Source organism: Arvicanthis niloticus, chromosome 1 (assembly GCF_011762505.2).
Source record: "Arvicanthis niloticus isolate mArvNil1 chromosome 1, mArvNil1.pat.X, whole genome shotgun sequence".
Classification (NCBI taxonomy): domain Eukaryota; kingdom Metazoa; phylum Chordata; class Mammalia; order Rodentia; family Muridae; genus Arvicanthis; species Arvicanthis niloticus.
In genome coordinates, this window is record NC_047658.1 from 131,513,163 (window position 1) to 131,525,563 (window position 12,401).

At 46.2% G+C, this 12,401-nt stretch overlaps 1 protein-coding gene across 4 annotated transcripts in view; it reads left to right on the top strand.

Annotated features, from left to right (window-relative positions):
• Positions 1 to 12,401, top strand: part of Apba1 (amyloid beta precursor protein binding family A member 1) — a 200,564-nt gene that overhangs the window by 127,331 nt on the left and 60,832 nt on the right. For all 4 annotated transcript variants that reach the window (XM_076918547.1, XM_076918545.1, XM_034504563.2 and 1 more), the window contains exon 2: positions 607 to 1,895. In XM_076918547.1, the coding sequence (XP_076774662.1) occupies positions 678 to 1,895 (1,218 nt within the window). In that variant the 5' untranslated portion in view covers positions 607 to 677. The remainder of the gene's footprint in view (positions 1 to 606; positions 1,896 to 12,401) is intronic.

Consider the following 12,401-nt stretch of genomic DNA (forward strand, 5'->3'; position numbering starts at 1 on the left):
CTTTGTGAAGATCTAGAAAGCTAAACCCTTGTTGGATGTAAGAGGACAAAGGGGCCTATTGGCGGTTACCAGCCTCTCCAGAACCTTACACTAATAGCAATGGCGTCAAAAATATTGCAAGGTCTCTCTCTCTCTCTCTCTCTCTGTCACTCTCTCTCTTCTCGCTCTCTCTCTCACTCTCTCACTCTCACACACACACACACACACACACACACACACACACACACACGAAATTTATTTAAAGAAATGCTTCTAAGATCCTAGTTTAGATATTTCTCTTTGAGCAGATATGCCAATGGGCCCACTCAATTAAGTAGTACTCTATCCTCGGACATCAGAAAATGCAACCCAAAGAGCATGCTAAGAACAAAGTGCCCATGAAGCTGGTGACGTCTGAGGGCTTGGGAGGGTGAAAGCAATAACCAATTAAGCAAGTAACGTGTGTGAAGAAAAGAGTACTGTCAGATGATGCTTAAATTTGCCATCATGCCTTAACTGACCCAGATTCAGAAGGGATCAATAGCGAGTGGTTTTCTGTCTGTCTGGACTCTCAGCTCAGAGTTCCATTCTGAACCACTCAGCAGCCGCTCTCCTTGTTTCTTCCAGGCCCCGTGGAGCCAAAATGAGCGCGCAGTGAGCCAGCTCAGCCTCTCGCCAGCCAGCCCCCGACGCCCACCATGAACCACTTGGAGGGCTCCGCGGAGGTAGAGGTAGCCGATGAGGCGCCAGGAGGGGAGGTGAACGAGTCCGTGGAGGCCGACCTGGAGCACCCCGAGGTGGAGGAGGAGCAGCAGCCGTCGCCATCGCTCCCGTCGCTCGCAGGTCACGCGCCCGAGGACCACCGCGCGCATCCCACGCCACCACCGCCGCCACCGCCGCCGCCGCAGGAGGAGGAGGAGGAGCGCGGCGAGTGCCTGGCGCGCTCGGCCAGCACCGAGAGCGGCTTCCACAACCACACGGACACCGCCGAGGGCGACGTGCTAGCCGCGGCCCGCGACGGCTACGAGGCGGAGCGCGCGCAGGACGCCGATGATGAGAGCGCCTACGCCGTGCAGTACCGGCCCGAGGCCGAGGAGTACACGGAGCAGGCGGAGGCCGAGCACGCCGAGGCGGCGCAGCGGCGCGCGCTGCCCAACCACCTGCACTTCCACTCGCTGGAGCACGAGGAAGCCATGAACGCCGCCTACTCCGGCTACGTCTATACGCACCGGCTCTTCCACCGCGCCGAGGACGAGCCCTACGCCGAGCCCTACGCCGACTACGGCGGCCTCCAGGAGCACGTGTACGAGGAGATCGGGGACGCGCCCGAGCTGGAGGCGCGCGACGGCCTGCGGCTCTACGAGCGGGAGCGCGACGAGGCGGCCGCCTACCGCCAGGAGGCCCTGGGCGCGCGCCTGCACCACTACGACGAGCGCTCCGACGGCGAGTCCGACAGCCCCGAGAAGGAGGCGGAGTTCGCGCCCTACCCGCGCATGGACAGTTATGAGCAGGAAGAGGACATCGACCAGATCGTGGCCGAAGTCAAGCAGAGCATGAGTTCGCAGAGCCTCGACAAGGCGGCCGAAGACATGCCCGAGGCGGAGCAGGACCTGGAGCGCGCCCCGACCCCGGGAGGGGGACACCCCGACAGTCCCGGGCTGCCAGCACCTGCCGGGCAGCAGCAGCGGGTCGTGGGAACCCCAGGAGGCAGCGAGGTTGGGCAGCGGTACAGCAAGGAAAAGAGGGATGCCATCTCGCTGGCCATCAAGGACATCAAGGAGGCCATCGAAGAAGTGAAAACCAGGACCATCCGTTCGCCTTACACCCCCGACGAGCCCAAAGAGCCCATCTGGGTCATGCGCCAGGACATTAGCCCCACGAGGGACTGTGATGACCAGCGGCCCGTGGATGGAGATGTAAGTATGTGTAGGTTTGGGCGGGCTGGACTGCAGGCCCCTGGGGAGGAGAGACTTGAGCTCTGTGGTCTTACAAGTCTTTGGGAAGTTACTTTTATGGAATAAATGGTCTGTGGGGGCGCTATGCACCTCCTCTGGGTGGTTTCATCCGGTGTGGCACCAGCAAGAGGGTGCTAAGAATGGACTACTTATCAGTCCCATAAGACATCCCTGTGCTTTCCAAATTGTAACAAGAGGGCTTGTGGAGAGTTGCATTTTTTAGGTGCATGGCCCTCTTTGAGCTCATTGAGAAAGTCTGGACTGAGATCCCAGAATTAATATCAGGTCTGCATTTTGTAAGAAGAGGCTTGGTTGGTGAGGATATTTGCAAATGGCGTAAGTACAAGATACACCAGGGCTCCTGAAAGGAAGGAGTAAGTACAAAACGTGAAAATGAGATGGAATGGTGGCTTGGCACGGGTGGGCATCAGGATAAAGTTTTAGCCAGAGACCAGCCCGTCCTCAGGTGTGAATGGGCACCTGGAAAAAGGAGGTAACTCCACCAAAGTTAATCTAAGGGCTTCCCCCCCCCCCCCCCCCCCCCCCCCGTTAATCAGCAGTTCAACTAATCACACTTAAAAGACTGTCAATGTGGAGAGTCTGTCAAGCCCTGTCATGACCAACAGAGGGCATCAGAGAGTCTTCGTAAGACAGGGAAGAGGGTTCTTTGTAGTAGACTGTTCCACAGAGCATCAAGGGTGGTTCTGGGATTTCAAAATGTGTTTTTGTTTTCTAGGATGGCAGGGGCCAATGTTTTCCCAGCTAACAAGGTTCCGGGCTATGATGTTGACCCTGGGCCACAGTTAGAGAACTATTGCCATGTAGCCATCTCTTAAAGATTTGGATGGTCACTGTGGTCTCTTTAATGGTAACCCCCTGTCCTGCCAGGGGTTCTGCAGCACCACCACCCCGGAAATACACACACACACACACACACACACACAGTGACTCCCTCTAGCACAGAGTAAGCGTTTGTCATGCCACGGTGATATGCTCTCCGTTTAAAACCACATGTGCTTCACTGTGAAGAGCGACGGGCAAAGCTGTTGCTGGCCCTGTTGACTGTTTATTTGCCATTTTTGAAATACCTAAGACAGCTGAGACCATGTCAAGCTGAGGTGTCACGATCTATTGAAAATAAATTAAGAAGGCTGACCTTTACCCCTCTACCTTGCCGTGAAAATGCTTTTCGCTCCAACTCTCCCCTTTCTGTACACTTCAGTAATTTCTAAGTAATTTCATTTTAAAGTGGAGCTTGAAGTCAGAGTAGGGTCAAGAGGTTAAATTCAGTTTCATTTAATCTGATGCAGGTACTGGCCTCCTCCATCAGCATCTGTAGCTGCATGGGCTCCTTGAAATGACCTACTAACTGCTTGGCCAGGAGCTTCACTCTGAGCCCCAAGGACAGTGGAAGGGCCAGGAAAACTTTCCTTCCTTTGACCTAGGAGGACACTTGTGTTATGTTTTAATCCAAACAACTCATTATAAAATATTGAATAATACGTAGGACCCCCATACTGTCAGAAGTTCACCTTGATGCTAAGGAATCAGTGAGCAGGGCTTACCAGGATATGAAGAGTTAATAGAAAGCAAAGCCAAAACCTGTGCCATGAAATATGGCCCCCATCATCCTTAAGCCGCTTGGACCTATGGGTCTTATTTCATCTGTCATGCTGTAATTTTAGGAAGAACCTTCATTTGCTCCCCCTTTGATGGTATTATTCCGCCTCACCTCAGCATCAAAAAAGTATTTACTGAAATCTCATTCCACGCATGCTGTCATGGGAAATGCAAAGGGACCGTTGAACCTAATGCAGTCTGCAGTCCACAGCAGTCTTGTTAAAAATGCAGATCATTATCCACTGTCCTAAAGCCCAGTGCCTGAGACACAGCCTGCTGATCTAGTAAGGGTTTTTTTTTGTTTCATAAATTCTCCCTGAGATCTCAATTGTATAAAATATTGAGAACCACTGATTCAAAGAGGGGGAAACCATATAGGGGCTTGTGGACTTGAGGCTTTCGTCAGTTTAAAAACAACAACAAACAAACCTGTACCACTGTGATTGTGCTCTGCAGAAACAGGGGCCCTGAAATTCTTATTCCAAAGGCTATAGGGTATCCTAAAAAGGAAAAACCAGGAAGCGCAAAGGGACAGGTGGAAGCTGGAAACAGCCACATGTCGATTGCCCGAGGTCATTGCTAACACTTAAGCTTGCTTCTGACACGCCTGCCCATTCCTCTCTGAACCCCAACACTTTACATGTAGAGCAAACAGGCATTCATTTGCTGGTGCGCAGACAGAATGAAAATTGAGTATCGATTATCCCTGAGAACATGTCCACCTTACTGAAATGACAGATATTCAGCACCCAGTGAAAATTCTTTTCTGAAAAATCTGAAAAAAGAAGGGGGGGGGGCATGCTTTTGGCCTAGTAAAGAGTTTCTATCTTCTGGGTATGAAAACTTCATTTGACCCCTTTCCTTGACAAATACTGATAGCGAATGATGTGTCCTGAGACGTTCCCTTGTTCACTGACCTCTCTCTGGATAGCCCTGTCATCCAGTAACAGTTGGTTTGACATCAGCTGGCACAATGCATGCTGGGAGATTTGAGCTACTCTGAACGGTGCTGTTCACTTCTCTCTCCTAAAACTTCATTAAAATAAGGCAATAGAAAGCAGAAAGGAGCCAGCCTGGTCTACAGAGTGAGTTCTAGGACAGCCAGGGCTACACAGAGAAACCCTGTCTCAAAAAAAAAACAAAACAAAACAAACAAACAAAACAGAAAGGAAACAGCAGAAACCAAGCATAATAATAAACTGTGGTTGAATTTCCTGGGCAATTTCGTGCTAGGGTCTATTTTCAGTTTTCTTTGGAGAAGCTTGCTCTTCCTCATCCCTGGAACTATGAGGCAAGGCCGGTGATGTGTGCATTCGGACATTTAGGCAGGAGCAGCAGAAACCGTTGTTCTTGCTCTAGTTGCAACAACCCCAGAAGCCACACAGTAAGACACACGGGTATAACCCTGAGCACAGCAAGTGTCTGCTTCCCCAGAGTGAACAGGGTTCCCTGGTGACACCAGTGAGACACTGAGGCAACCTCAGCGAGGGCACAGGAATTTGGGGGTGGTTTGTTCTCACTGCACAGCCTGGTTAGTGCTAAATCATTCACTAGGGAGGTTTCTGCTCCCTCTTGTCTAACAAGATTTCTGAGGATTTGAACTTAGACACCCCTGAAAGGGACTTGAAATATCCCAGTGCTTCTGGTAACAGGAATGTGAGGACATAGTTGAGAAAGAAAGTTCAGTCAACAAGCAGGAGACATTAGAACTCTGGCTACTTCTAGCGTATATAGTCACATGATTCTTTCTTGTAGATGTGTGGCTTCCGTAAGTAAAGGGGTAGATCTCTAACCCAAAAACCAGAACGAAGAAAAGAGGTGGGAGGGACTCCACCACAGAAAATACAGGAAGGGAACCCCTTTGGGTGCATGAAGAAGAGACATGGGGATGGTTACTACTCGAAAAGCCAAGGAAGCAGCTAATCCAGACTCCAGTGGGAGATGTCCAGAAAGAAGAAAGCAGAGAGATCCCAGTGAGCGTGGGATTGCAGGAGTAGAGGCTTGGAGATGGTTTAGCATACATTGATGACCAGCACATGGAAAACTAAGCAAATAAAAAAAAAAAAACAATGCTAACAATTCCAGTTTTCTTTGGTTATTTGGCCTTTCTGATAACAGTTACACAAGCCAGAAATGCAGTAAGTCCTGTATGCACGTGGCTTGTCTGGGAAGAGCAGAGGAGTAGTCTTCAGAATGCAAACACTAACGTCGATTAACTAGAAACTTGTAGCAGAAAGGCCATAGGGGAAAAAATGTCTAACTCTGAAATGAAAGTGAGGCAATACAAACACGTTACCTCTGAACATGAAAGTAAATGTAGAAGAAAGTTCCAGAAGAATTGGAAATGGGGCCATGAAGTGAGGAGCGGTGTGAAAAAGAATTTGAGTTTTGCCGTAAGCTGTGTAGCGTGGTTTGACTCTGAAAACTCTATTTGTGGATTTAAGCAGAGACAGTTCACTGAACAAAGAGATTATCCCATTGTCCTGTTTTCTTGAACTAAAATAGAAAAGGGTAAACCTTTCTGTGTGTTTTGTGTTCAATTCATAGGAAGGAAAGGACTTCTTTTGTCAGCTACTGACCTACAGTAGGATGGGTATTCTAAGCCTTATGCAGCGTTTACATTAAGCGTGAAACCTGTATTTGGCTGAAATTACAAATATAAGAATAAGCAACTTTAGGTCAACAGGCAAGCTGTGTTCATCACAGACCACAGCTGGACAGTAAAAACCAGAAGTGTTTAGAGCTCGGAAGCCTCGGAACACTGGAGGGGAAGAAAGCCGTAAGAACACTGAATCTCTGAGAACGACGTGTGCCAGGGTCAAGTGCTGTGCATTGACTTCTCCAGAGACGTGAATAATTACAAAAGTTAACAGCCTTCATTTTAAGGATGAAGTGTTTCTGAGAGCTGCCTTTACCAGGGTGAAAGCACCATAGTTGAGGCATTTACTAGTCCAGCTGCACCTTCAGATGCACAGTGAAGTGCCACATCCCAGCAGGAGGTGGTGCGCTGTGTAGCAAAACTCAGTTGTCAATAGCAACAGCAAAAAGGAGCCATTTTCCTGTGAACCACAAGGACCCAATGTGACCAGGGTAGTTTTCTTTAAAGATGTAATAGTCTTAACTGTTACATCTTCAAAATGAAAAGGCTTGACCTTAAACTCCCATTTGAAGAGCAAATGATTCATTTCAACCATGAAGAGAGCAGAAGGGGATAGAGAATGTTTGCTTTGTGAGCTTCTCCTAGACTCAAAGTATTACCTTCAATTAACTTACCTCATCTCTACTAGAATGTCACCTGGCTGTTCAGTGCCGGGCAAGCTGGTGCCTGAAAGCTATCTGCTACTGCCATCAAACTGTTGCCATATCAGAATCACTGGAGCACAGTCTGTTCAGTGGTGGCCCACCACAAGTCAGCTATTCCAGCTATCCCTGCTCCTTGGAATTAAAAAGAAAAGAGTTACAGGAAAGATTTTTTTTTAACCCGTGGGCTTCAGCTTCTCTTCACCTGACCCCACTCCCAAGAGGAGTCGTTCTCTCTGAATTGTCTCACCAAACAATATATGTGTGAAACCACAAGAAAACCAACAGGAAGCAAACGGCCAGTTTCCACTGAAAAATTTGGTCCCTAGAGTTAGCATACAGGGTCACCATTCAGAAATGTGACAGGCTCACTTAGGAAGTGGGGGCCCAAGAAACTGCCCACGACTCCTAAGAATGCTTGTCTTATCCTCTCCAAAATGGCTCCTTCAGAATTACTTGTGGTAAGTGGACTGCGGAGAATGGGTGGGTACAGGGAGAAGAGCAGCTGTTTGTGTACCAGTTAAATACCAGGGTCGTGCAGTCCTGCTGAATCATAAAGCATGTATTGTCTATAAATGGGACCATCTTTAAACTGAAATTTATTCTTTTATAAGCATAGTCGACATTGTGCTCTTTTTTTCTCCTTTTTCTTTTTTATTTTATTTTATATTTTATTTACATTTCAGATGCCATGCCCTTTCCCCATTTCCCCTCCCTAAAAAACCCTATCCCATGCCCCCTTTTCCTTTTTGCTTTTATACAATTTTTTAAATGTTAATCAAAGGCTTTATAAGTTTGGTAATGCTCAATCAGAAGTGTAACCCAATACCCAACCTAGATATATAAACTATCTTTGACTAGTGGAGACCTGTGAACATCTGCCTCCATGCCCCCTCTCTCTTTCTCTCTCTCATCACCTAGCTTCTCCTCTCCTTCATCTTCTCCTCTCCTTACTCCATCTCTTCCTCTCGGTACTCCTTCCCACTTAGCTCCTCCTACATATCACCCTTCCTGTTAAAATAAAGCTTTTCTCTCAAAATACAATTGGAGCATAATTATTCCTAATTGTACCAGTGAGGTACAAGATAGTCCTAATACCCAGTCCATCATTTTGTTGACTAACCAGAACCTCTGTTGTCTCTCCTAACTAAAAGACTTAGTTCTGAACCTGGCTTTTTTTTCTTGGCTTTAGAATGAATGTCAGCTGAAAACCATCCACTCAGATCTTTTCTCTCAAAGTAAATAGCCAGGATTGGCTATGAGACTATAGGTCTTCAACCCCGTCAGAAATCCAGAATGACTGAGTTAACTGAAATTATGGGAAGCACTAAGCATAGCTTCTAAAACTTAGCCAATTTATAGAGACCGCCGAACACCTGGAAAGCCCCTATACTACAGAACGTTGGAGCATCAAATCTTCAGCCTTCTGGCCCAGAATCATCTGACAGACCTTAGTGATGCAGAAATATTAAGGGCTGATTACTCTGTCTAGGCAGATATAATCAATCAGTCGACTATTCTGCAAGTGTGGCCTTTTCTGGACAGTAATTTGTCTGTAGATGGAAAGAGGCAATTCTTGCCTAGTGGCTGTCACCCCACAACTGGAGTAACTCCAAGGATGCTCAATTTCTTCTTAGAATCCATGACAGGAAGCTATCAGGAGCAGACAGGTCTGTAATCAAAATGAACATTAATATAGAAATATTTGTAACGTCAATTCTATGGACTTCTGATGTTTTGAAAACCAACTGCCCATGTAAGGTAACCTGGACTGTTGTCTCAGCTATTTCTAAATAAAATATGGAAAACACCCTAACAATAAACTCGAAGCCATGAATTTGCTATAGTCCCTTAACTCATAGGCTAACCATCCCAAATCAGTTAAAAAAGTTAAAGAAGGACTGGGTCTAAGCCTTGTATTCCTAAATGTGTTATACAGGCACAATGCCCATGAGTCAATATTTATCTCACTTTTATATCAATAAGAAGCTTGTACCAATGAAAACCTTAAATTTGAAATCAAAGTAAATTTTGTACCATTTAAGAAATTATAACTTCATCTTGATATTAATTATACAGATTTCTACCAATAGGTTATGGCTATGCAATAAGTCCTAGCTAATCCTCCCTGTTCCAACAAAACCACTACTTTTCCCTAGAAAGACAGACCAATATTAACCACCTTAGTCCCCAAGCCCAGGGAATAGGGGCGCTGACTCTTCTTTAACTTCTTCAAGCTGATTACGGGCATTGAGATATTAGAAGAGGGGTGGAGGAAGAGTAAATTGATAAGCCTCTGAGGCTGTGTCTTCACTGCATCCAGATGGAATTCCAGGACCTCAGAGGTTTGGGCAGGTCTGCTCAGTATGCTTGATGAGTAGATACACCAAGGCTGTGTATTCTGCAATATACAATTCTCAGAACAAGTTTTAGTATCAAGAAAAAAAATTTTTTTCCTAGAGGGCTGACATTTTTTTAAAGATGTTGGTTCTAACAACTTTTCTTTTTTTCCCTTTTTAAAATAGGTTGTAATATTTACATTTCAAATTTTATCCCTTTATCCCATTCCCCCCACCACCCAGGAACCCCTTATCCCATCCCCCCTCCTTGTGCTTCTATGAGGGTGTGATTTTTCAGTTTCTATGATGCTGTTTCCATTAACATAAACTGACTCCTAAATTTCTAAATCCTTCCCTTTGTGTTATTAAATCTCCTATTTTTCTTTTTCTTTCTTTTTTCTTTTTTTTCTCTTTTTTCTCCTTTTTTTCCCTTTTTTTCATCTCTCTTTTTTTTAATTGGGTATTATATTTACCTTTCAGATTTTATCCCCTTACCCCACTTCCTCCCACCACCCAGAAACCTCCTATCCCATCCCCCCTCCTCATGCTTCTATGAGGCAGTGGCCGCACCTACCCCCCACTACCCCTCCCACCCTCACATTCCCCCCCACTCTGTGTTCATTTTTTATGGGACCAAGAAACTCCTCTCCCACCTATGCCCAACAAGGCCATCCTCCCCTACATATACCACTGGAGTCATGGGTCCCTCCCTATGTGCTCCCAGGCTGGTGGTTTAGACCCTGGGGGACTCCGGTTGGTTGGTATTGTTGCTCTCCTCCTGGGGTCACAAACCCTTTCTGCTCCTTCAGTCTTCTCTCTAAGTTCTCCATTGGGAAACCCTTGATCATATCAGTGGTTAACTGTGAGCATCGTCCTCTGAATGTGTTAGTCTTTGGCAGACCTCTAAGGAGACAGCTATATCATGTTCTTGACAGCATGCACTTCCAGCCATCTGTCCCATGTTTTGTTTCCATATTTGCTCCCTTGAGTATTTTTGTTACTCGTTCTAAGTAGAACTGAGGCATCCCCTCTTGGTCTTCCTTCTTTATGAGCTTCATGTGGTCTGTGGGTTGAGTCTTCGCTATTCCAAGCTTTTGGGCTAACATCAGCTTAACAGTGAGTAAATACCATGTGTGTTCTTTTGTGATTGGGTTAACTCACTCAGGATGATAATTTCTAGATCCATCCATTTACCTAAAAATTTCTCAAATTTATTATTTTTAATAGCTGAGTAATACTCCATTGTGTAGATGTACCACATTTTTTGTATCCATTCCTCTGTTGAGGGACATCTTGGTTCTTTCCAGCTTCTGGCTATTATAAATAAAGCTGCTATGAACATAGTGGAGCATATGTCCTTATTATATGTTGGAGCATCTTCTGGGTATATGCCCAGGAGTGGTATAGCTGGATCCTCAAGTAATGCTATGTCCAGTTTTCTGAGGAACTGCCAGACTGATTTCCAGAGTGGTTGTACCAGCTCGAAATCCCACCAACAATGGAGGAGTGTTCCTCTTTCTCCGCATCCTCGCCAGCATCTACTATCACCTGAGTTTTTTATCTTAGCCATTCTGACTGGTGTGAGGTGGTATCTCAGGGTTGTTTTGATTTGCATTTCCCTGATGACTAGCGATGTTGAGCATTTCTTAAGGTGCTTCTCAGCCATTCGAGTTTCCTCTGTTGAGAATTCTTTGTTTAGCTCTGTACCCCATTTTTAATAGAGTTATATGGTTGTCTGGAGTATAATTTCTTGAGTTCTTTGTATATATTGGATATTAGCCCTTTATCGGATGTAGGATTGGTTAAGATCCTTTCCCAATCTGTTGGTTGCCATTTTTGTCTTATTGACAATGTCCTTTGCCTTACAGAAGCTTTGTAATTTTATGAGGTCCCATTTGTCAATTCTTGATCTTAGAGCATAAGCCATTGGTGTTCTGTTCAGGAACTTTCCCCTGTGCCTAGGTATTTGAGGGTCTTTCCCACATTCTCTTCTATTAGTTTCAGTGTATCTGGTTTTAAGTGAAGGTCTTTTATCCACTTGGATTTGAGCTTTGTACAAGGAGATATGAATGGATTGATTTGCATCCTTCTACATGCTGACCTCCAGTTAAACCAGCACTATTTGCTGAAAATGCTGTCCTTTTTCCACTGGATGGTTTTAGCTCCTTTGTCAAAGATCAAGTGACCATAGGTATGTGGGCTCATTTCTGGATCTTCAATTCTATTACATTGATCTTCCTGCCTGTCTTTGTACCAATACCATGCAGTTTTTATTACTATTGCCCTGTAGTATAGTTTGAGGTCAGGGACGGTGATTCCCCCAGCCTTTTTAAAGTCCTCCATCATCATCATCATGAGAAGTGATTTTAATTCTGAGTCCTGCTTTTCTGGTGTGATGTGGTGTTCAGGACTTGCTATGGTGGGGGAACTGGGTTCTGGTGATGCTAAGTAACTGGTTTCTGTTGTTTACATTCTTACGCTTGCCTTTCGCCATTTGGTTAGCTGTAGTTCTACTCGCACTCACGGGTTCTGACTGGAGTCTGCCTTTCCAGTTATCTTGGTTGTGTCAGAACTCCTTGGGTCTGGATGACTCTATGATCCTGAACTCCAGCTGCTCTGGGTACAGTGGCTCCTCTAGGATATTTCAGGATATGGTGTCTCCACGGTAGTAGACCAGCTAGGTGTTTGCTGCTCTGAATGTAGTTGTTCCTCTAGGATGCTTCAGGATATGGTGTCCCCTGCTCTGCAGCTCTGTAGGCCGTGCCCTCTCTAGGATGCCTGCAGCTCTGCGGTCCTTGACCTCTCTTGGGTACCTCTGCAGTTCTGGGGTCCATGCCCTCTCTAGGGTGCCTCTGGACTCAGTTTCCAGAGGGGAGCAGATCGGCTGGGAGACTGCCCCATCCACCAGTGTACGGGCCAGGGCGACATCATGCTCTTAACCCAAAAGGAGTTTCTCAGTAATCATAAGAAGTCTTTGCCAATGTGGCATTCTCTCTGGAAATGTGATGTAAGGATCACAGGTATGGCATGTTGGCTCCTTCTGGAAGCTAGGGCTCACTATTTAGGGTGGGTCACTGGCACGCTGAATTAATGTACCTAGCCTCAGTGTTTCTCCCTCACCCTCTGCACTGGGGTTTCTGTTTGCATGCAAATCCACACCATGCCACTCATGCCCTCCCTTCAGCGACCCTGGTTCCCAGCTTCTGCA